Source organism: Anser brachyrhynchus (assembly GCF_964034855.1).
Source record: "Anser brachyrhynchus genome assembly, chromosome: 5".
Taxonomy (NCBI): Eukaryota; Metazoa; Chordata; class Aves; order Anseriformes; family Anatidae; genus Anser; species Anser brachyrhynchus.
This window is the reverse complement of record NC_137699.1, coordinates 28351364-28374799: the sequence shown is the minus strand read 5'-3', so window position 1 is coordinate 28374799 and position 23436 is coordinate 28351364. Positions and strand designations below refer to the sequence as shown.

General features: G+C 45.3%; 1 protein-coding gene across 18 annotated transcripts in view; it reads right to left on the bottom strand.

Annotated features, from left to right (window-relative positions):
* Positions 1-9309: 9309 nt before the first annotated feature.
* TMEM229B (transmembrane protein 229B) overlaps positions 9310-23436 on the bottom strand; it is a 50884-nt gene continuing 36757 nt past the window's right edge. For all 18 annotated transcript variants that reach the window (XM_080596176.1, XM_080596174.1, XM_080596175.1 and 15 more), the window contains one exon: positions 9310-13220. In XM_080596176.1, coding sequence (XP_080452302.1) covers positions 12690-13193 — 504 coding nt within the window. In that variant the 5' untranslated portion in view covers positions 13194-13220 and the 3' untranslated portion in view covers positions 9310-12689. The remainder of the gene's footprint in view (positions 13221-23436) is intronic.

Sequence of the window (23436 nt, the reverse complement as noted above, 5' to 3'; positions counted from 1 at the left end):
AATCACTCCGATAACCCAGCAGCTGAACTGAGCCCAGTAGCTCTTATTTCAAACAACAAACACAAACCAGCAAGCAAACAAAGCCTGGAACATTTAATTCCATGAATCGTTTCAGTCTGGGGCCTTTGGCTCTTGCATGCTTTTCATTCTAGTCCTTTTTAAAACCATGAATGAGAGCCCTATTGCTGGGATTACAAAGGTAACTGCTCCAAACAGAGAGTCCTGACTTTCCCATCCTCCCCAGATGTTGCTGAACCGCTTCCAAAGGTGGCTGGAAGAGAAGAAATCACCAAACCTGGGCAGATTTTCTGCCGAAGAAAGTCTCCACTCCCAGAGTCTTTGTGCCTTACAGTGTTCTCCCCAGCCCTGAAGGAATGAGACATCTTCATGCCTTGAGACTGAACGTTACTCTCACACGCTACCTACGAGGAACTTGGCAGACTCCAGCAAGATCAAAACAGGGACCTGATGTCCTGTGTCTCATCAGCGTTCAGGAACAGATGCAAGAGATCTCTTAAAGGATAATTATAGAAGAATTTACCCACAGAGGAAAGAAGACATTCAATTAATTCTGTGGTGATTATTTTTTGCCTTGAAGCATGGCAGTTCTTATCCGTTTTTCTGGGATGAGCACACAGCAATAATATATTTGAGTATCACCCCAGGACTCCACTAACCACAAACTCAATTACAATAGAGAGCATCCAGGCAAGCAGGTCTGCTGCTCACTGCTTGGGCATGATGCCATAGCTATGATCACATTATCCTCACCCTACACTGACTACCCACGACAGATTGATTTTACAGTGTCACAGCTATTTTTTAAATCACTGCAGCATATTATATTAAATGAACAATGCAGCACATTGAGCATATACTTAATTGGAGTAAAATAGGACATTTGTACAGCAAGAAGCTGAAGGCAAGATTAGCTGTTTTGCTGAACCAGGGTCCTATTAATTGTCAGATAATTCAGCTACTGTTTTAGATGGTCTTTAGAATATAGATTTATACATCTGCAGGAAGCTTCTCAGTCAGTCCAATCTGTTCCAGCCTTTCAAGGCATATTTTTCCCAAACCTTAGGAGCTCTCACACCAAAGAGGAAAAAAATCATGAAATGAGAATACTCCCGACCTTGCAAAATAAAGTGCACCATAAGAAAAGGTGCCTCTGAGATGACAGAAGATGGAGCCGTCCTGCATTCGTTATAGCTGCACTCTCCTGGCATCAGCAGGGACAGGTGTATCCTGGGCTGTGTGATTCAGCAGCCTTATGGCACCAAAGGTTTAATTCTAATGGCTTTCATTCAGCTTGCACCAGGAGCTGCCTGTATCCATCACCTCTCAGCAGGGACTTGCCGACTCAGATACCAAGGCCAAATGATTTTTAAAAGTCTCTGATTTGAGCTGGCTTAATTTTAAGGCTTCCAACTTGAAATACTTCCAGCCCCAGGGGTGCACAGCTGTCATGCTTTCAACTGGAGCCATCTCAAAATCAGGACGGAGATGTCCCAGACTGGTAAAACTTGAGTCATTCTAAATCTGTGGTCACTTTTCAAATAGCTGGGCTTGAATGATAAGCTCAGGAATGTACACAAGTCTCCAGGGCTGGGAAATGGGCAGATGAGCATGAGACTTGTTTGTCTTAATCCGTAATATAGTGTTTAAAATAAATACTCTTTAAATATATCACCCTACTTCCCATTTAAGTTGGTAAGGATCCAGAATAAGGTCAGTGGAGTGAATATGGGTACACAAGGAGAAAGTAAGACTAAGAACAGAATCAGGCTTTTGAGTATAAAAAATATGGAGCGTGGTGTTTTTACTGTTTCTTTCTCCCTGCTGTTAATCTAACAGGGAAAAAAAAAGAAACAAGGAGGATGAATGAATGTCAGATGTGAAGAAAAATCTTTGGGCTTTCCATTTCCTATTATAAGGCAGGACTAGAATAGTAAAAAAAGCAGCAGAGGTCAGGAATGAGATACAGCAAAGAAAAGCAGTGTGCAGACTCTTTTTTTTCCGGAGATAATGGACTCAATCTGCTGTGTATGAAAAGAGACTCTTGGAGAGAAAGGCCAGAAATAGCAGAAGGTTTTACAGGGCAAGGGAGGGGTAGTGTTATTGTACTCGATCTATGTATGGTTCATTCTGAGGTTTTGTAGCTCTGTTTCTGAGAGCTTGGCATCTGCCACCCCACATCACCATCTCTTACCTAACCCACGGAGCGAACGCACGTGTCCTGCTCTGCAGCCAGGCAGGAGGCAGAAGAGGAACAGTCCTGGAGCCACCCCAGAAGCCAAGGCCTCTGTCTCCATCCCAGCATGCCCGAGGAGGGCAGATGTTTGGTTTCTGTTGGATTAAGCTTTTGGCTGGAGATTAGGCTTTGCTGTGGGTTAACTGCTGATCTTAACTGGATGGCTTTCCTATGGATCTGCCAAAAATGCCTAGAGTAGCACATAGGCTCTTTTCCTGCAATCTGTCAAAAATCTAAGTCAACAGATAACATCAAAACTACATATATTAAAATAAATGGAAAAAATAGCTTGGGATAGGCATGAATTCCTTCCCTCTCTTCCCCGTTACAAGCTTCGCTTGCTTATCAGCGCCTCTGATCCTCCTTCTGCCTGTTCAGAACAGCAAGAAATAGGAAACTGCTGCCACCCCGTTCGCCACAATGCTGTGGATGTTGAGGAAGTGCAACAAGAGCAAGACTTTGTTCATATGCACGAAGGCAGGAGGACATCAGTAACATGAAAATTACCGTCACATTGCTTCTGAAGAACTCTGTCCTGGGCATACCCTTCAGAAACTCACTCAGTCCCAAGCCTGACAAAAGTTAGATCTGGATCCAAATGCCATGGCCAAACGTGGTGCTTCTGTTTGGTTTGCTCACCAGGGCAGCGCAATGAGCTACAGCAGACCTCTTGTTCCTCAGGATGTCACAGGGATGTCCTGGCGCCCTGCCCCCTGAGGCTGGGTACCACCATGCTGCTACCAGGCAAGGGGAGGGCTGGGTGCCAGAGAAGCACATCCTGGCAGGCAGCCTGGCCCATCCTTTCTCACGGCTAAAGTGACTTCCCGGCAAGACAGTGGGCTATAGTATGTGGCAGCTGCTGCAGGATGAAGGGCACCCTGCAGTGCCCGTCACTGTGCTGGGATTTTACTGGTAGCCGTGGATATTCCCAGGACTGGCTTTCAGAGGGACTGGTGCCCTGTGTTCCTCAGACATGTCGAATCTGAAATTCCCATTCTAGTAGGGCTGGCTCAGTCATAATCCTTCAATTTCTCAAGCAGATCGATTAACTGTCATGCAGGACTGGGAGGAGGAGGCAGGCTCTTTATGAAATCTCTTAAAAGCATAGATCATTTCTGGCTTGTCAGTGTGCACAGTGAAGACCCCAGGAGGGCTTTTGTTGCATCTTTGGACATAATTCTTTCCCTTGCAAAATCTGTGCTGGCCAGCTGGTGATTGAACTGGCCAAGATATCTGCATTTCAAAAACACAGCATCACTATAAAGTGCCCATTGCTGCCTGCCTTTACAGAAGGAGATGATTTTTCCCCACATGAATAACCTCTTTGCAGTCCAATAAGTGCTGCTCCCCAGGTCAGGATCAGCCCTGATACACAGGCTGCAAGGTATTGTAGCTCTGTGGGATATTTGATCAACTGCTATGATTATAATAAAAGCTATCCCTGACAGAGCTGTAGGTAAAAATCTCTCTTGGGAGCAGCATTTCCTGCTGACTCCATACAGAGGGCTTGGCAGGATGCCCTGTGCTTTACAGATATTTTTTGGAAAAATCCTCCTCTGGGGCTGCAGAGCCAGTCCCCGAAAGCCCTTGACCCTGAACATGTAATCTCCCCGGAGACCCAATGTACATGAAGAAATATAATCTTCTGAAGCATCTGCTGTCTGCGTCGTGTGAAAACATGACTGGGACCCAAGCGTCACATCTCCAGGTCACTGGCTGGCTGCAGAATCCCTTAAAGGGCAATGAAAAAAAAAATAAAAATCTGCAAGGAGCTCTCGCACCTGAGAGGAGATCTTTCTGCTGCTCTAAGCGTTACATTACCACTGCTGCAGCCTGAGCAGTTCCTGTGGCATCCAACAGACACTTCACCTGCTTTTGTGCCCCGGGGAAGTAACAGATGGGAAACGGAGCTGACTTTTGGGGGGGTCCCTGTAGCAGCCTGGAATGTGAGTCCTGCACCTGCTGGGAACCACAGGGCGCGGAGCTGCGTGGGGCAGCCCCGAGGCAGCTCTCCCAGTCGCACAGGACCAGGGGCTGGGCCGGGCGCTTGGCCAGGGCTCCGCGAGGGTTACCCCAAGACACGGGTCTGCATGGCAGAGCAGCTTTGGCATGACTGTGAAAGGGAATGAGAGGTGTCTGTTATTGCAAAAGGAACACAGAAAAGGGGTGTCTGCTGCTTTTTTATTTCTTTACAGATTTCTTGAGCCTGTTGGAGGACTTGGTCTCTGCTCTGAAGGCAGAGGTGCAGGGAGCAGGAGCTTAAATGCAGAACTAGCAAGGAAAGAGCATTGATGGGACTTCTTAGTGATAATTTGCTTTGCTGTTGTTTTGGTTTTCTAATATTTTTTTCCCAACACTGTAAACTCCCATCCTTGACATCTGCCCTGCCCTTGCCATTACCCACCTTCCCCCCACTTCTCCCTTTAATGCTGGTGTCCTCATTTCCCCTTTTGTACACATGACCCTTTCACTATGTGGGGATTAGTATCTCACTCATAAATATGTGAAATAGATATGCAGATGATCTAATTTGCTGGGTTTTGTAGGGCTGGCAAGACAGACTGGAATGGGGAGAAGGGTATGTTCTAGCAGGCCAGCTAAAGGAAAACCTCCTGTGTACAGGATGAATAATGGGAAACAGGCATCCGGGACATCAGCACCAGCACAGCAGGGACACTCAGGGGATGGGGCTGAGCCGGTGGGACATACAGGCCAGGCAAATAAGGAAGAGCTGATCTGATGATTACAGAATGCTTGAATTTAAGGCACAGGAACGAGGAGCACCAGTCAGCTCCGGGAGGTGGGGGTTGATACAGCAAAAACAATGTGTGTGAATTTTTTCTCCGTTGTGTGTGAACAGAAGCAGCAGAGGAGGTCAACGTCCCTGCCTCCCCTGCTCGCTGTGTGTCTGCCAGGGAGAAAGGAGGAGAGTGGCTGGCAGGGAGCACGAGAAGCAGAAGGGGAGCAGAAGTCTGCTGTGGCCAGGGGCGGCCTGCGTGGCTGGTAACTTGGCCAGGAAGAAAAGTTGTTATGTGGCACCGATTAAGTCACCAGGTCCAAGCTAACACCAAAACCCTAAAATTCAGCAAGTCCTTGCCAGGAGGCAGCTAGTGAGGTGGAGAGGCAGGAGAGGACAGAAGCAGTGGAAGGTAAAGCAGAGACATAGGCTTTAACAGACCGAGATGGCGGCAGCCAAGGCCAGGCCTCAGGCCTGCTGTGGGGGCAGGCATGAGCTCACAGGCAGCCATGGTGCTGGACGCGGCCTGGTGGCAATTTGTGTAACTTATGGAAAACCTGCAGACACACTGCTTGTAAGGTCAAGAGCTGCTGTCTCAGCTCTTAGCCTGCTTCGTGGGTACGTGGAGCTTCATCTTGGCTCTTCTCTGGATCTCAGATGTTCAGGAAAGTGGCAGGGTGGACATATGCAGATGATCTGCGGGAGATGATCTGCGGCAGTGTTTGCAGCTAAGCAGGTTACGGCTCTTCTTTGCCTGTAAAATTTACAATGCAGTCAGTTGTACAGTGTTGAGGCCATCGGCCATGTTTGCGCATGTAAACATACACATACACTCCATGTGCATTTATAACAAGAATCAGTTGAAATTACGAATTATTCTGCACACATTGAAACTCAGAGATTGACAGGAGAACCTTTTAGCTGAATTTAGCCCTGAAACCCTATTATGTACCATTGTGTGGATGTTATAGCAAAGGCACTGAAAATTAATTGCAAACTTACTGCTGTCCTTGTGCCTGAAGGCAAGTGTGTAAAATGCTTTCTGCATTGAGCTTCCAAAGCACTGAGAACTGCAGCTGCTGTGGGCTTTAATGGATGCCACAGCTCATCAATAGTCAGTCCATTTGTGTTAAATTGCCAAACCAGGGATCCAGAAAGGAAGCTTAGAGTAGCTGTGATCACAACATGGACTTGCAGTGGATGTAAGGCATAGAAAGGGACAGATTGCCGAAAGACCTGATGGAGAAGCAGGAGCAATAGGAAGAGATGTGGCATCAGATGAGGGATCTGACAACAGAAGGGGCAATGTAGATAAGCTCTGCAGTAACTGCAACAACATGAGCTGATAGAGCAGATGGTCACCTCAGTTTAGCCTCTAACATGGCTTGTTGCCCCTAGCAATATTTACCCAAAAGTACTCTGATGATGAAGATGAGATTATGTAGCACAGACAAGGAAATCAGTCCTATTTTGAACACGACAGACCTATGCTACATATCAGCTCTGGCGGCCCCTTCACGTGCCAGCTTTGCATATGGGCAGCCCGCATGCAGGTGGCTGCTGACATTTCCAATGAAGAGCTGAGGGACTTGTCTCAGTCACAAGCCCATGGCCTCTGGGTAGCCCACTGCTCCAGGGGCTGTCATGCACAGGACAGTTGGGAGTTTAATATTTTTCCTCGCACCTGGAAAAATGGTCAACAGGCAAAATTTTAAACTTTCTTTCCAGGTCTGACTAGACCACCTTGGACCTGTCAGGACATTTCCATCAGCTCCCTGACAGTCGTATTTTGGGTTCATTCTGACCTACTTCAAGGCCTGAAGTGGGAATATATTTCACTGGTTTGTGAAAAGCACTTAGAGATCTTTCCGTGAAAACTGATAAAGGCAAATGCTGTTATTCTTATTCCCCCAAATACTAGGTGAGGAACCATACCAAAGCAGCAGCATGGGTATGTTGCAAAGGGGGTCAGTGACAAATTCTGCACTGGAAAGTATCCTGGGTTTGAAAGGCCAGAAATCTACAAACACTGTGCATATCTCAACTCAGATATTTAATAAATATCGATTGTCCCAACTGCATATGTTTACTTCTTTTTATTAAAGAGCAAATTGCTTGTATTTCCTTCTCCTTCTTCTTCATTATAGCATCAAAGCAGGACAGCATGCCACACAACAGTATAAACAAACAGCATTACCAGATACTTAAGAGTCTTTAGCTCCAAAATTGACTACAGCATAAATACAAACTGACGTCAAGCATTTGGGATTACCATTTAAAACTGCTGTTTTCTGAGAAGCTAATGAAGGTGGTTCACATCAGAAAATCCAGTGGCTACAAAAGGAGCGAGCAGCCCGGGCTCCAGAGGAAGGAGTCAAGGAAAAGCTCAGTTTCTGCCAGAATAAAAAAAAACCTGCCAGACTGCTTTACACCTGTGAGAAGTCTCAGACACGGAGAGCATGAAATAGCTGCTTCCAACCTGTCCAGGTCTTGAAGATGTCACCACCAGGCCTTGCTCTGCCACCATTAACCGGCAGCTCTTGCACCACCAGAGTCCTTGCACGGTGGAAGCTCTTCCTGGCTGCACCGAGATTGCAGGGCATCGCGCACACAACACGGTCTGTGGGTGTGTGGTGCTAGTGACCCACTCCAAGGCTGTGACAAGCCACCTTCCCACGTTTGGTGTCTACGGCCTCAGGTAAGTAGCTGCAACTTTAAACAAGATGCTCACTAGTGAGATCATAAATGGTAATGAAGCTGATACAGTATTCCTCCCAGTCTCTCCCTCTTGACCTCCTGCTTTCCCATGTAAAACATTTCCATTGGAACCCATGGAATTAAGAGTACATTTAATAAGGCAGAACGCATTCCTGAGTAGGCCCTTGGGCTAACTCAGGTGCTGGAAGTGGCAGAAACACATGGCAGCACTCTGAGGGCCAAGGCTTTCGGCCTTTCAGCATGATTAACTTACCAGGATGGAGCACAGTGCTGTGTGGCTTTTAGTACCTCAGCCAGCCTAATGAGCACTCACTTGCGTATCGCTAGGTGATGCATTTTTCCACAGAGGTGTTGGTAGGGAATTCCTTAGAGAAAAAAGACGAGTAGAGATTCTGAACCTCCCGTGTACCTCAGAGCAAGTCCAGGCAGTCACGCTCTGTGGTGCAAGCAGACCTGCATTGCCACGTGCAGTGAAGATCTCACTGGGAAAGGGCAGCTGCGTACTTGAAGAAGAAGCTCCTTTGGACACCGACCAACCAACCAGTGTCCCCCCAGCCCCTCCCTGGGACTTACTGCAGGACACTTTTCCCCCTGGCATCTGCCAGCTGACCTGGGGCCAAGAGCACAGCAGGTACGGAGGGCACCACCTCCTCCTGTCACTTCTCTCACGTTGGATGATCGCAAAGCAGCGGCCCAAGTCCCTAAACCCTTGATGTAGCGAACCCTTGCCATCCTGGAAATAAGCCATTATGGGTGTTGCAAATTCATTGTCATGCTTCTTGAGCCTGCTCTTAAAATCAAAGTTCCCTCCCCAGACTGAGAATGACCTCTGTTAGCTTAAAGCCTGGAGTGGTGCTGAGCCCCCCCAGCAGCCGCAGAGGGGCTTGCCCCATTCCCCAGGCTGGAGGTGGAAGGAAGGGCCGGTCGCTTCCCCAGGGCAGGCTCCAGACACCTGAAGGGGCAGGTGGGGAGGCAGGTGCAAGCGGAGGCCATTTGCAAAGCAAGGACAGCTGAGGACAGCAAGGCCTCCTGAGGTGTTCCCACCTCTGTGACCCGACCTGCTGCCAAAGCAGCTGGGCAAGGGGGTGCATGGTGGGAACGGCTTCTGATGTAGCAGGGGATGCACCAGAAGAGAGATTTCCTTCTACAACACAGGGTGGACGGCAGAGGGATGTGGTAGCTGCGGACGTGCAGGAAGGAAGCGGAAGACAAAGCGGCTTCCTTGTCTGCGGGTTCAGCTGCAGTTTGCAGGCAGAAAGACTGAAGCAAAGAACTTGGGTCCGCAAGCCTTGCCCTTGAATACAGGACACAGCGCATGTATTCAGAGCCCGAGATAAACTAAAATAGAAAAATATTTGGTTTCATTTCACATTTTAGTGGTAGCTCATATTTTATTCATAGTACCTAAAGGGCCAAAGTTCCTGTGAACGAAGAAATCCCCTTTCTTTCTGTGCAGGTTTCAGAAAAATTAGTCAACAGCAGAATAACGCTGTTGACCTCAAGAGGACTTCAGCCACCAGCTTCTCAACTCTTCAAGCAGCTCAAGCACTTCAGCAATTCTTTACCTTTTATAGTCACAGGACTAGTCAAGCGAAACATTGATTGGATTATTCTGCTTTAATTACAAAATGCATTCAGACCAAAGGCATAATAATACCTGGTACATATGTACACATTTCTCTCAATTATAACACCAAAGACCAACATGCAGCCTTGCCCTGCTTTGAAACAACCACTTCCCTCCGGCAAGATCACTGCAATATGCACAGACATCACGACAATGCTTGAACTCCCCCTTGCGCCGAGGACACCGGACTGTATTTTAGGAAGTACTTCGACATCCTTTAGTGTGAACAGTACAGGAGATAAGCAAGACAAGGGAGGCAAAAGTAGAACCTCGGGTAATTGAAGCCCGTATCCCACCACCCACCACACTCCCAAAAAAGCAGCAATGGGCCACTTTCTCCTTGCTGCAGAGTTTGGACAAGGTGGATAAATCACAAGTGGTTTTTTCTTTTTTTTATTGCTGGTGAACTCAAAACAGGCAACTTTAATCTGCTGAGGAAGATACACATACAAACAAATTGTTAGGCCTTGTGCGTTCTTTTTTTGTTTGTTTGTTTTCTTTTCTTTTTCATAATGTAAATGTCTCTATAACTTCAGTCCAGCTCCTGAGCTCATGCTGAGCTGCCACCAAGATCCCAGTAATGTGCTCTGGGCACTTCCCCTGTAAGATGTTATCAGAAGCATGACACGTATTAAAAAGGGAGATTTTGCAGAAGAGACAAAGCCACATTGCTCAGACAGGAGAAGTCTAGCTAACTCTGCTGCAGTAGGTACAGGGTAGTAAAACAAACCCTGTGATAACATGAGCTGTCCAGGGAATTATTTGAATTAAGAATTTGCTGGGTCCCTTTCTGTTTCTGGTGTGCAAGCTGCAAGTAAAGTGCACTTCTGGGTGTAAATTACAACTCTATGAGGATGCAATATCTAGGTGGTACATCAGACATTACTGGAAAGCAAACTAAAATAGTTGTTACAATGGCATAAACAATAAGGATAATGGAATAAGGTATCATATGCTGCTGGGAAACCCATCCGTAATTTGAGCACTGAAATATTATATCACTGAAAGAACCACATCATTTAGTGGGGACACACGACTGCATAACCAGGTTAGCTCTATGAACTCCTCCTCCCTTAGTCCCATCTGCAGCTGGTACAGAGTCACCAAAGGATCTTGCTAACTCCTGTTAACTTTAAGAGCTTTGTAACAGCTAAGGAGAAAGCAGGGATCCTAAGGATGTTTCTGTGAAGCTGAGGGTTTCTCCGTTTTGCCTCTTGTACAATGTCAGGTGACTATTTTGCCTTGGTCTACACACCTGAGACCATCAAGGCTGATAAACAACATGCTGTTTCTCTGATTTCGTAATACTGGCATCACAGCAAGAAAAAAGAATCTGTTCAGTGTTTGTTCTCTTTTAATTTAATGATCTCTAAAAAGGGAACTCTAAACACCCACCTAAGTATTCTGAGTGCTTCAGGAGACACTACACACCCCAGGGCAGATTTGATTAACTCCTTGACGCCACTGTTTTTGTGTGCCCGTTGCCAGCAACGGATGTCATGTGAGAAGGGGGGGGGGAGAGGAATAAAATAATTGCACTCTGTGTGATACAAAAAGGATTAACACTGCCTTCCTAAGAGCAGAACCAACAAATAATTCCCCTCACAGGGCCAGAAGTGCTTTTCCCCTCAGGAATGGATGCCCCAGGGCAAGGAGCAGCTACACAGCCAAGCATGCCCTCTCAGAGGACCAACATAGAAAGAACCTGGCCACTTCCATCACAGGAGTGGAACCCTACAACCATACAAACACACTTGCATTTCAAGCTAAATTCATCCCTTCTGCAGCTCAGTTGACTGTGATGGAAGAAAACCCAAAATTAATCTGGCCCTACAGGACCATTACAGCAAACCTGCCTCTTAAAGCTGTTAGGAGTGAGGTACATCTGACAGATGGAAACTCCATGTTCATGGCCGACACTGGCAGCACAGGCTTACCAAAGCAAATGATTTAATCTGTGGCTGCCAGTATCAAGCACCTTCTTTGCATTGCAGCTTTCCCCATACTCCATAAATGCTGTCAATAGGACAAATTTCAAACTGCCCCCATGCAGGTAGCTCTGAAAGGGAGCCACTGCACTCCTGCACCTCCAGCTCTACTGCTGCCCTCCCTGGAACCTCGCAACTCACTCAGTGCTCTTCAAGGAGGGGTTTGTTTGTCTTTTAAATTAACGCGTCTCCCTATATCAGACAGCACAGCACATCTTTTGCTGCCTCCAGTAATTGCCATGAGAAAGGTTTGCTGTGGGTATTGAAAACAGATTTTGGGAAGGAAAAGCAAATCCTCTTGAAACACTGAGGAGAACACTGAGTCCTGGCTCAGTTCTGCTCAGTGCTGAAGGAGGTGACAGTCAGTGCCGGAGCACTGAATCGTGGGTACCACTTTAGCCACATGAAGATTTTGACCTTTGGTCAAGTACAATGGGTTGCAGCCAGACTAAGCCACCAACATCACCAGAAACAGATGTGGGAAGGCAGGCAGAACACTCTTGTGGCGCGTACAGTCTCTACAAGATTTGCATGATTGGGATGGGAGCTGGAATCTGCAGCAGCCCTTCAGACAAGTTCTGCTTTGGGGAGACAGAGGAGATGGGAAGACTTACGCTATTTCTTGTGCCTTTTGCCAAGATTTAGATTGCACAGATTATGGTAAAATTCACTCGGCAAGAAAAGGCCTTTATTAAAAAAAAAAAAAATCTAGTGAGTATCAGGACTGAGATTTCAAGAAGTACAAGATTTGTATAAATTCAGCAAGATGTCCAGCACCAGATCATGTTGTGGTGCAACAAAGAACCTTGGGGGAGGCCAGTGGGACCTGAAGAGGGGAACACCATCTACCTCCCCAGCAGACTGCCAGTCTTAGGTTCCTCTCATCAGCAGATAGATTTTCCTTGTTCCTGCAGCATCTCAGGTCCCACGGGAGGTATTGGTTGCAAGCAAGCACCTGAATATTGCCTAATGGAGTAAGCCAATCACTAATTTAGCTGGCGCGTCCATGCCCATCCACTGATTATGTTTTTCCTTTTTGAATGCATTTCCACTGTAGCACTTCTTTTCTTCTTTCTCCACATGAAACTGTAAGCCAAAGAACTGCTTTCATCTGTAATAAGTTAAAATCAGAAATGACCTAACTAACAAGTAACTGATATTGGTCCTTGGAGCCCAAAGAGTAAAATCCATAGAAAATCTATTGGTTCCATTTTTTCCGGTATATCCCATGCACAACCCCATTAGAAAAATGGGGTTTATTAATCTTATCATACAGCTAGGAGCAGTACCTCAAAGCCAGAGCCGACAGTTTGTGGTAGAGGTCTGGGCTCTCTCAGATTGCTAACCGTGGTTCTGAGTCACTGTTCAATCTGTCTTCACGTGGCCGTTGGCCAAGGCTACGGGGACAGTGGGGGCCCCTGGCTCAGCAGTCTCATCAAATCGCAAGCGCAGGGTGTTTCTGATCACCAGCTGCTCCATGATGAAAGAAGCACAAAACCAAGGAATGGCATACTCCAGGGTGATCAGGCCCATGAAGTCAAAATCAAACTGGGAATAGTCCCACGGGCAGGCATTGAACTGGCGTAGGATGAGGCCAGTGGTGAACTCCCAGAGATAAGTCCAAAGGGTGTAAATGAAGCAGCGCAGCAAAATGTTACACTTGTCTTTGAGATACAGATACATCTTCTCCACGATGAGGATGGAGGTGCCATAGATGAAGAGCGCCCACACACTGGTAACACCTGGGAACTTCCAGTTAAAGTTGACCACAAACTCCCAAGCAGCCGTGAACATCACCTCACAGAAATATCCGTGAATGGCATAGAGGTACCATCGGGAGAAAGCGGTCAGAGGCTCTGCCGCAGCCATCCTTCTGCACGCACCCCAGCAGGCACTCTGAAATGAAGACAGGGAGAGGAGTCAACGAGGAATTCACAAGTCCTTATCACCCAGACTGCAACATGCACAAATTTGTAACAACCACAAAGCGCAAATTCTAAGAAATTTGAATTTTAAGTTGTCTCACTTTCACTACAGCAAATTTAAGCCTTGAGGAACTACATTTCAGAAGGGACCTGGACAATGTCTACTGCTCTGCCTGAGGACTGGGATGCAGCTGTTTTTCCATCTGGTAGCAAGGAGGGAGCTGAGAGGTTCAAGGACTTTGCCAGGAGTGAGGCTACCAAAGAACTTCTGGATGTAATCATCAGTAGAAAACCACAGGCATCTCAAAAGGAGCACACATCACCTTCTTGATCATTTAAAGAAGTAGCACTGTCCCAACTTTTCTGCCTCTAACATGCAATTTTCAATGCAGAGTGTTAAAAACCTGAGTCCTTTCAGCTGTCTCCTACAGCCTCCATACCCCAAAAGTTTATTGTACTGAAAGGCTAAGCTTTGATAGAAGCCACAGACAGGAAATTGGAAGAGAAAATTTTCAGGTTTAACATTTTCCCATACCGCACCTTGCATCTATGCAGCTGAACTCTTACTTCTTCTTGATAAAGATTTCATGCATCATATCTGGGATTTGGAGAATAGTTTCTTATGCTCTCAGACTGCCCAGTACCGAGTCAAAAAGGACAAGAGAGCCATTGAAATCCGCTCAGATTTGGCTTCAGGACAGCAAAGCACAAAGGACGAGAATAAAAAGGAACAGCTGAGCATAGAGAGAGGTGGTTAGTCATGACAAAAAGGAAATGAGAACAAACTCTATTTGTCTCTACAGGAAGAAACTTGGTGAAGAGGTTTTTGAAAGGATACAATTTGCTTATCGCTGAACAATTTCGACACAATTAGTTTTTACACTTTTAGTAGAAATTTACAAGGTCCTAAGCATTGCTCTCCCACGCTACCTTCACTGGCACAAGCTGCTTAGGCGTAATTTTACTGAAGCCTGACAGATTTACACCTCAGTGTGAATTTGACATCTTTTAGTTTTTAGAAACTTTTCTTTCAAGGTGAGTTTCTCTTGACTCTTCATCAGGCACTACTTAACTTCTTTGCTCTGCACATGTCAGCCCCATGGTACAAGGTGTTAGGAAAAGGTATCTTTTGTCTGAACAGGGATTATACAGCTACAGCAGGAAGGGAGACTTTTTTTTATATCTGAAGAGACAGACATCAAAAGATGCAGAGGCCTCAGAAGTCATACCTATTGCTAGGTAAGGCACCAAGGAAATAAAGAACTGGCATTCTCCAGGGAACAAAATGACTGTGAAGTTTTTACTAAACTGCCGACTGTTGTATGATTTTCCTCTCTTTTCAATAAATCTCAGTTATTCTGCTTGTGTTGCTTACCCCTTGCACTTCCCTCTACACCTTTATTACATGAAATGTATTTGAACTCTGATAGCAGCAAGCATCCACAGCATGCAGTACTGTCTGTAAGGTTTTCCTTGTAATTTTTGAGATCTCTTTACAAAGTTGGATCTTCGACAAAAGAAGTTATCCAAATGCACAGAAGGTCCTTCCCTCTCAGCCTGTCCCTTCTTCTTCCAAGCATCCTGCCACCAGTTATTTCTGTTGCCTTAAGCCTGCCCGCCAAAGCCTCACACAAATACAGCCAACAAGCCTTGTCTTCTTCTACCCGTGTCATTTCCCCCATGCAATGAAGATTTCTCTTTCCTGGATTTGTGCACCACATAATAATCACCCATTTATCCTCTGCTTCTTTCTTACACTTTGCAAGGTATCTAGTTCCAACACTGGAAGCTTGTGGCTAATAACTGAACCACAAAACCAGGTCCTTGACAACCTCTGCAGTACAAATGAACCCATTACAACAATCAGATTACGATCAACAAAAAGAGTTGATTTCTTTTGAATCCTAAGCCTTTCACCACAACTGCAAGAAGTCAAGCATCAATGTGCTAATACCGTCTCAGCATTTTTCTTCTCTTGTCAGGTGTCTAGTCAGCTGAAGCTGGATGGGAACCTCCTTCTGATGTGCTTGAAGGACAGCCCTCACCTGCTGCCTGCTGATTAAAAGCATCCCTAGGCAGGGCAGATGCTGAACGGTGGCAGCCAAATATAATCTGGTGCTGGGCACTAAGCAAGTCCGTAAACCATTAGCTCCTTCTGTAAAACATTTCACTCAAAATAAGACAAAAATTGCACAGTAAAACATAGAAGGGAACGAACGATACCCTGGGAGAATATGAGCCACATCTCATCCTTGCACAAGCTGCGGACACCACAGGGTAATGGTTACAAGTTGTCTGAGCATTTACAATAAGGAACATTGCAGCCATTCCCAAGTATCTTGTCTGCCAGTGACACCAAAGTGGCTGATACTTGGCAGGCAACATAGCAAAAGAAGGTCTTAATAGGGAAATGAGGGAGAAAAGTGCTGTTTGATTGGACAGCAATTAATGCCTAAGAACCATGCACGAAAGTAGTTGCAGGACATTAGTGGGAGAGGCATTCAGACAGAAGGCTGGGTTCAGTAAGAGATGCAGACTTATGAAAAGCTTCAAATAGATAATTGATCTTGGTTATACAAGACTTTTAAGGGAGTGACAGTAATAAAGACCAAAAGGCTCTAATCATATGATAGCTATTCAGTCCCCTGAGGAAACCAAAAGGCATTAATCAGTGAGGTAGCTACAGTGGGATGGGCAGCAGCTTCCAGAAAACCAGAAACACAGCTGCCACTGATGCAATTGTCTCAGCAGAGAGCAAACAAGTCGTGGAGACTGCATGTGGATGGCAATGCTGGTACTGCTGCTGCTCACACCGCGGTGTTTTGTGGAAAACGGGGGGCTTCTTATTTCAAGGCTATGGAAACACCTCCCATCACCAGCAGATTATATTTCAAGCAGCTAGAGAAGTAGCTCCTCAAAATGCAATATTATTAGTAAGACTAAGCTAAGCCAGCTCAGAAGTTCTCCCTCTCTCCCCAGCAGGACCTTCTTTCCCAACCTGATGACAGAATGACAAGAAAGAAGGCAAGTCTGTGGAAACCACACCTGGCCCTCAGAGGAGCAAGCAGTCCCTGCCCAGGTGATGCTGGTGAGATGCTGGGCCAAGAGCCTCCCCACACACAGTAGACAAGGACAGGCCTAGCAAGGGGAAGACTGTGAAGAGCTGTGCTTCTCTATAGAAATTTGGCTCACAAAATGAGGGCAGGACTCTGGTTCAGGGCTGCAAGAAAAGGATATTATAACAGCACTAAGATTATCCTTTCACATTTTAGAACACCAACTCCGAATGGGACATTAATCATCCGTTAGGTTGAGTAAGATGCAGATCAACCTGATGCACCAGGCCAAGTAATGAGACGGGCTATACATCCCAGGCTGTCCCGTTTCACATGCGAGACACTTCTGTGCAAGGGGAACACTTCCATACACACTTCCAGTTTTGCAGCTGAGTAGCCCAGGCAGACAACAGGCAAGTGATCAGAAAATGGGTTGATGGGAGACCAAGAGATAATGGTAGATTTGTCATGCACGAGCACTGCAGGAAAGACATCAGTGCCTGTCCTATTTATGCCTGATTAAACCCTCTAGCACTGTCTGGTTCACTTTCTTTCCCCCCAAGGCTCTCCTTTGCAGTGGCTCTCTGTCCATTTCCCTTCTACCAAGCCAAATTGAGCTTCAGAAAGTCTCTCCCTGATTATCTCTTGTCCCCAGCAAAATTATTTAGACTCACAGCCTCTGGACAGTTATAATAAGATACAGTCAAGATACTCTGAATTAACCCTGAAATGCTAATAAAAAAAAAGACAAAAAACTTGCATGAGACAACTCTTCTGATTGTCAGCCTTAGGCTGTTAATTCTGGCAGCTGCTTGATTCACCACAGGTGGAAATTTTAACTGCTGCAGTAAGTTCCTTATTCTTAATACCCACTTGTTTCTGCAGTAGTCAGGTAAAAAAAAAATAGGACTCAGTGTTATTTTAAAAATTCATATCTGAAGTGTTTACTACTAATATTTAGTTTTGTAACATTCATGTTCATATTTCTAAGGAATGTCTTAGATACATCTATAACCTTGTGTGATATGTCATAATTACTTTGTAATTTCAAAGAGTAACTGCAGACAGAGAAGACCTGTAGCAGGATGCTTCAGTCTCTCCAAACAAGAGAACCGTGAGCATCAGACAGCTCTGAAATAGATGGCACCAGCCTTTCCCTGACCATAAGCTCTTCTGCTTATGATATGCTGCTTCTTCAGACCGTTCTTATCCAAACAGCATTTATATAAATGTAACTGCTTTCTGAGCAATATCTTTTTAAATGTAGTTCTTCCTCTCTTATTTTCTATTTTCCCCTGTGAGTACGCACTAAATCAGCATGCCTGTGTAACCAGGGACAACATTAATGTGCTGCAGATCTGTCTTCAATGTTTTCATACAATTCTCACACAAAACATTGGGAGTAAAGATTTACAGAACACCAGCACTGGATTTGCCCCAAGACATTAGTTCATTAGTGCTTAAAGATTTATGCAGCAAAGTCTTAGCAGTACTTACGCGCTGAAGTCATAACTCTGAGGAGATATTCATCCTTCAGGTAACTGAGAGCCTCAATTAACTGCGGCTCAGAAAATAGAATTTCAACTCTACTGAAGCGTGGAATAGTTCCAGCAAATCGATTAATCAAGCCTCACAATGAATGCTAAAAGCATGCCACAGACAGATGTCTCTAAATACAGACTCGATGTCCCTTTCTTAGCGCTTTCAGGATGGATTTGGAGCTCTGGGATTTCGGTCAGTTCTGATGTATTAATGCTTTTGCTGCTTCTTTCTCTGGACTCCAGCCCTATCAGGATAGGCACTGTCTCCCTTCCTCAGAGTTCTACCAACATACCGTGTGTTGTGAGTTAGAAAGCACAGCCCATTTTCAGTCTGCATCTTCCCCTTGTTTTTTTTTTTGTTTTGTTTTGTTTTTGTTTTTGTCCCTATCTCCCTTCTCTTACAAGGTGCATCATTTCCCTGCCACTCCTGGTTCCTTCGCCCTGTTCATTCTGGACCTGCCGGCAGCCTCTGATCCCTGCCTATCTTTCAAATCTGTTCTGAAGAGAACTGGGATTCAGTTATAAAAAAAAAAAAAAGAATGACGACAAAAGAAGATTAAATGAATCCAATTATCAATCTAAGCCAAAGGGATGGGGAAGTGTGGCTGTTACCAGTAATGTCTGCGTGGGCTGCCCAGAAGGCACCATTTCATTTCTCAGCGGGGAGAAAGGCAGGGTCGTCTTGGGAGGGAGCAGTAGGAAGTGTAGAGGGGGGAGGCTTTTCAGAGAACAAAGAGAAAACGTGACGACGTTGCTAGTTTAAAGAATTTTCTGACTAACGTGATCTCATGAATGGCAACAGAAGTGCAGAAAGCTGAGAATTCATGAGCATCATGCATAGCATCACGTTACTGTAACAGACCTTTGCCCACAGCGACCACCCTACCCCAAGAGCAAGCAAAGCAGCAACTCTTCACTCACAGTGACCAAGAGGGATCCTTCCTATGTTCCAGATACAAGTTAAGACTCCTCGAGAGTCAAGCAAACAAAAGACTCACAAGACAAATCGGTGAAAAATGGCTGAGATAAAATTCAACATCTAGAACTATTATTCCTGAGTCTCCCCAGCATCTTCGAGGACACAACCTTACCTTCAAGCCTGCTGCTAGAACACTCCCCTGTGCCTCAACCTGCCACTCTCCCATTTGGGAAAGCTGCCCTAAGTCCCCAGCACGTGCAGACACTAGGGCTCCCCAACAAGCAAGTGTCCGGCAAGGGCCCAAGGGCCTCTGAAGCAGCCCCAGCACAGAGCAGAGGCTCTGAAGCCAGGGACCTGCTGTAGGAGCGGGCAGAGCCCCCCGTCAGCCCTGCAGAGGAGGGGACCAGCCCTGCGGAAGGTCTGCCCACAGGGAGCCTGCACAACCAGCCTGCAGAATCTGTGTCAGCTTTTCTCCGGTTCTGGGCTGCTCAACTGCTGGAAAGCCTTAAAATAAAGCTTTAACAGTAGCCCAGGTTTACTTTATTCTCTGCAGTGAGAGCAGAACTGACTTCCCAGAAGTGATTTTTCCAAAGCTACCGTTAAGTTTACTGCCTAGATCTCAGCATTGGTAGCTCCTGGTGGGCAACTGCCTGGCTCTTCACTGCCTGGACCTTCATTTCAATGCGTGCACTTACGTGCAGCGGCAATCCACATTCACGGCTGGTTTTGAAAGCTTGAGCTTAGCGTGTTGCATTAGCTGACCGAAGCAAATCTGACATTCAGAGAATATAATGCACATCGTGGCTTACTAGGAAAAAGCAGCCCAAAACAGAGTGATGAATGGAGGGAGAGAATTTATCCTAAGAACATGCTGAGAATGTATAAGCCGTAGCCAATATCCTTTCCACTGCCACTAAAGAGCCTAGAGACATAAAGGAGAGACAACATTAAGGTCAAGATATGATACTTGTATTTCGTGATTTCGTAAGCCTGTTTGGAAATTCAGTTATTTTTTTTGAAAAAGTTCCCCCTCCTCATTTTTATTCTCAGCAAATGCCCCCTCTCCCCCATTTTCAAAAGCTAAATGAAAAACAAGTATACCGCTCCACTCCTGATGAACAGCCCTACAACAATAAATTGATTTGGACAACTCAGAGGTCAATATCATTCTGAGAGTAACAACTAAGCGTGCTTAACCCAACTCTTCTGAACAATCTGCAGCAACCAGGCAGAATCTGCATGCAGTGGAGAAAAAACAGGTTTGGCAATAAGAATGACAAGAAATCCAAACACATTCCACATTGAAAATGAAGCTTGGAAGAAAAGAGTCTTACGATCAAGGCACTGAAGTAAGTGTATCTAAAATCCTAGCCTGCTAATAGTGTGACAAAATCCAAGTCATTTAAATCTGTGAAGAAAAGCAGTGTAAAAAGAAAAAAAAAATAGAACTGTAGACAGATCCAAGGCAGCCTCTCCTAGCCAGCTGCAGGAGAAACTAAAAGCAGCATTTCAGAAGTTGGCTGCTTCTTTTACTGGAGCATAAAAAACCAGCTTCTAAAAATTCTTGCTATTTATACACACAACTGCAAAGAACTATTTCCTTCTCCTTTTATTACTCTTCACCAGTGCACAGGCCTTTATAAACTTCCACTGTTCGACTGACAGTACTTAGCTGGTAACTGGGTAGTGTAAACACTCAGAGCAAGAATCCAGTGACTCTTCATCTGAGGGGGACCACAACTGCTGCAGACCATAAAGAAATCTCGCGTGGTGGCTTATGCTGAGTTATGTTTAAAGCTTGCAAGCAGAAGACACTGCATGAAGACAGATAGAACAAGAGAGAACACTTCAAGCACCTTCAGAAACAGGACCCTAGACTGTCATCAATAGGGGAAAGATAGAAACTTTTTGAAGTCTCTTCATGGCAATTCTACGTAGTTATTTTCCTCCTCAGTATTTTCTCCTCTAGTATTCTGTGAATATATATTTTCATTCCTAACATCAAACTACCACTAAGATGTGAAGTAACTAATTCTTCCAAGTGCTATCTGCTATTTGCCAGGCTGTGAAACCTCAAATTTCCTCCTAACATCCCTGGAGGAGGAAACTTCATGAGTCTCAAATTGCTAAATTGTTCTTTTTCACCCAAGGAATCCTAGTGGCTCCTCTGAGATGGTGGCTATCTCATCTTAATTTCTAGTTCACTTAGGTTCTTAGAAATATCCCAGGAAGGAAGGGTAGAGCAGGATAAATCCCAGGCTCCTACTCGCCAGCTCACCACGTCTGACAAGATCCTGAAGTAGGCACCCATGGCTCCAGCTGGGAAAGGCAGCTCTTCTGAAGCAGCTTCCCAGAGAGTTTCTCCCACTGGTGCCCACCCATTAGCTTTCCACGGGAATTACTCATGCCATCATTGCCTTGGCAAAGTACATAATCAGCAGCGGAAATCCATTGTATGGCCAACTAAATTAGCGGTGAGTTTTGTTCTCTATTGTTCAGGTTTATTTCAGTTCAGAAAGAACAGCAAGCAGCCTGTAACCGCTATCAGTGAGTATATCTGTCTTCACAGACCAGTCAAATTTCTCTGTCCTGAAAAACAAGTTTAAAAAAAAATATCAGGTTTTAGGGCCTGGCTCCTACACAGCAGACATACTTCTCCACTGTGTTGGGTAGTTTGTTGCCACTTACATCTTTGCAAAAGCAGGCTTACATTTTCAGTGCTGTTATTTCCTCAAAGCATCAGGAAGCTTATCATCTGGGTTACAACTACATACACACCATCTTCACTTTTTATGCGCTCCTGCCATTTTCCTTTTTTGTAGACATGAAGCAACAAATCCTTCATAAATCTCCAATGTTTGGTGGTTTATAGTTCTCCTCAAATCAGAGTCTTTCATCTGACTGTGTGCTTTATATCCCAAGAAGGCAGCACCAGAGCCTTCCCACAGGGAAATCTGACTGAAATTATCAGCCTTCTGAAAGGTGGTAAGCTACATATGACCTCTTTCAAATAAAAGAATAACTCGACATCTGTGCTCCATGTGGAACTGGCATTTGCCCACCTATTTCCACCTACCATTTAAGAAAGCCTCTTCAGGCATCAGTTTAACTCAGCATCAGCCCTTGAGCTTTCACTGCCTCATCCTGCAGCTCCCTCCTTTTCCAATCAGTCAGCTTATGAAGGTGCAGTCCCAGAGGTATTTCCCAGCACTGTTCTTCCGGCAGCAACATGTGCTCCCAGCTGCAGCTTCATGCACTCCAGCTCATGAGCCAGCGAGCCGGATCATAAGGATGCCCTGCTTCTCTTCTGACTACAGCTGACATCACCTTGGTTCCTGTCCAGTTCTTCCTGAGCTTCTTACTTCTTCTCTCCCAAGTCACAGAACTGAACTGCTCTCTCACGCTCCAGTTGGGACTGGACCAGAGATATCTGCTTTAATGAAGGCAAACCAACACACCGCACCTACATAATTTTTAATGCTATCTACAGATGTACACATGTATCAAAATACATAGGCACATACATGTTCTTATTGTTTGCTTTATTTGCCTTCTCTTCTCCTCTAATTGACGGGGACGGATTTTTTCCCTATAATTACTTTTCATTACGTTCATTTTTTTTATGTTGAAGTGACCTTCTGCAAAAGCTATTACTGGATTCAGGATTCCTACCTGTGCCTGCCAATCATTTATCACAGTTCCACAGAGCAGGTTCAATTCTAGCCTTTACACAGCCCATATGAAAGCATATCCATTTAACATTATGCCTCTATCTTTCTTCCACATTTCCTTTTTTAACTGCAGCATGTCCCAATGACCATGCTTTACTAAACAGTTTCCCTGATAAAACTAGTGAACAGATTCATCACTCACAGGACAGCACTTTCACAAACAGCCTGTATTTATTAGTCAACATTCACCTAAGACTTCAGGTTACTTGAAATAAGACAGAAGAGTCAATACATATGTGCACAGAGATGCTTCGGATACGTCTGTATGCCAAGTCCAGGAATTCATCTTTCATAGCACAGGGTAGCCCAGATCATGAAATAAAGTGGTATCACAGCTTCAGATTGCTTTGCAGATTTAGCAGTTTGGGGGTGTGGTAGATGCCCAGATCCTACCCTTATTCACCCCTTAAGCCAGATCTGATGTACACACTTAGTCTTCTGAAAAATTCTAAACCATCTCCTGTGGATAGCACCTACCAAGCATCTCCTTCAGGACCAGTGGAATTTAACTGTATCATGTTAAGACCACCTACTTGCTAAATACCTGAAAAGGGAATTAACTCTCCACCTTCGTAAGCTTCTACCTTAGAACAGAAAATCCTTAAGAACTACTAACTCTAATCCTAAATTCAGCAAGGAGGTTAAAATAATAGTCACCTCTTCACTCCTATCAGCTGTCGATCTGCACAGGAGATATTTTCCACTCTCAGGTGGAGAAAGATGGCACAGTCATGAAAGGTCAATGCACAAAGACAAAGGGACACCTGAGTTGAAGTCCACACACGCAGCTGCCACGGTAAGAGGTGGAGTGATTTTCTTCCTTAAAACTGCTACTGTATTTGTGTTGGCTCTCCTAAGACTCAGGGAGCCAAAGCACAGTAAGAGACGGAAAGCTGGTGAGAATTAACTGGAAAAAAATGTTGCAAGAACTTTGCACTGA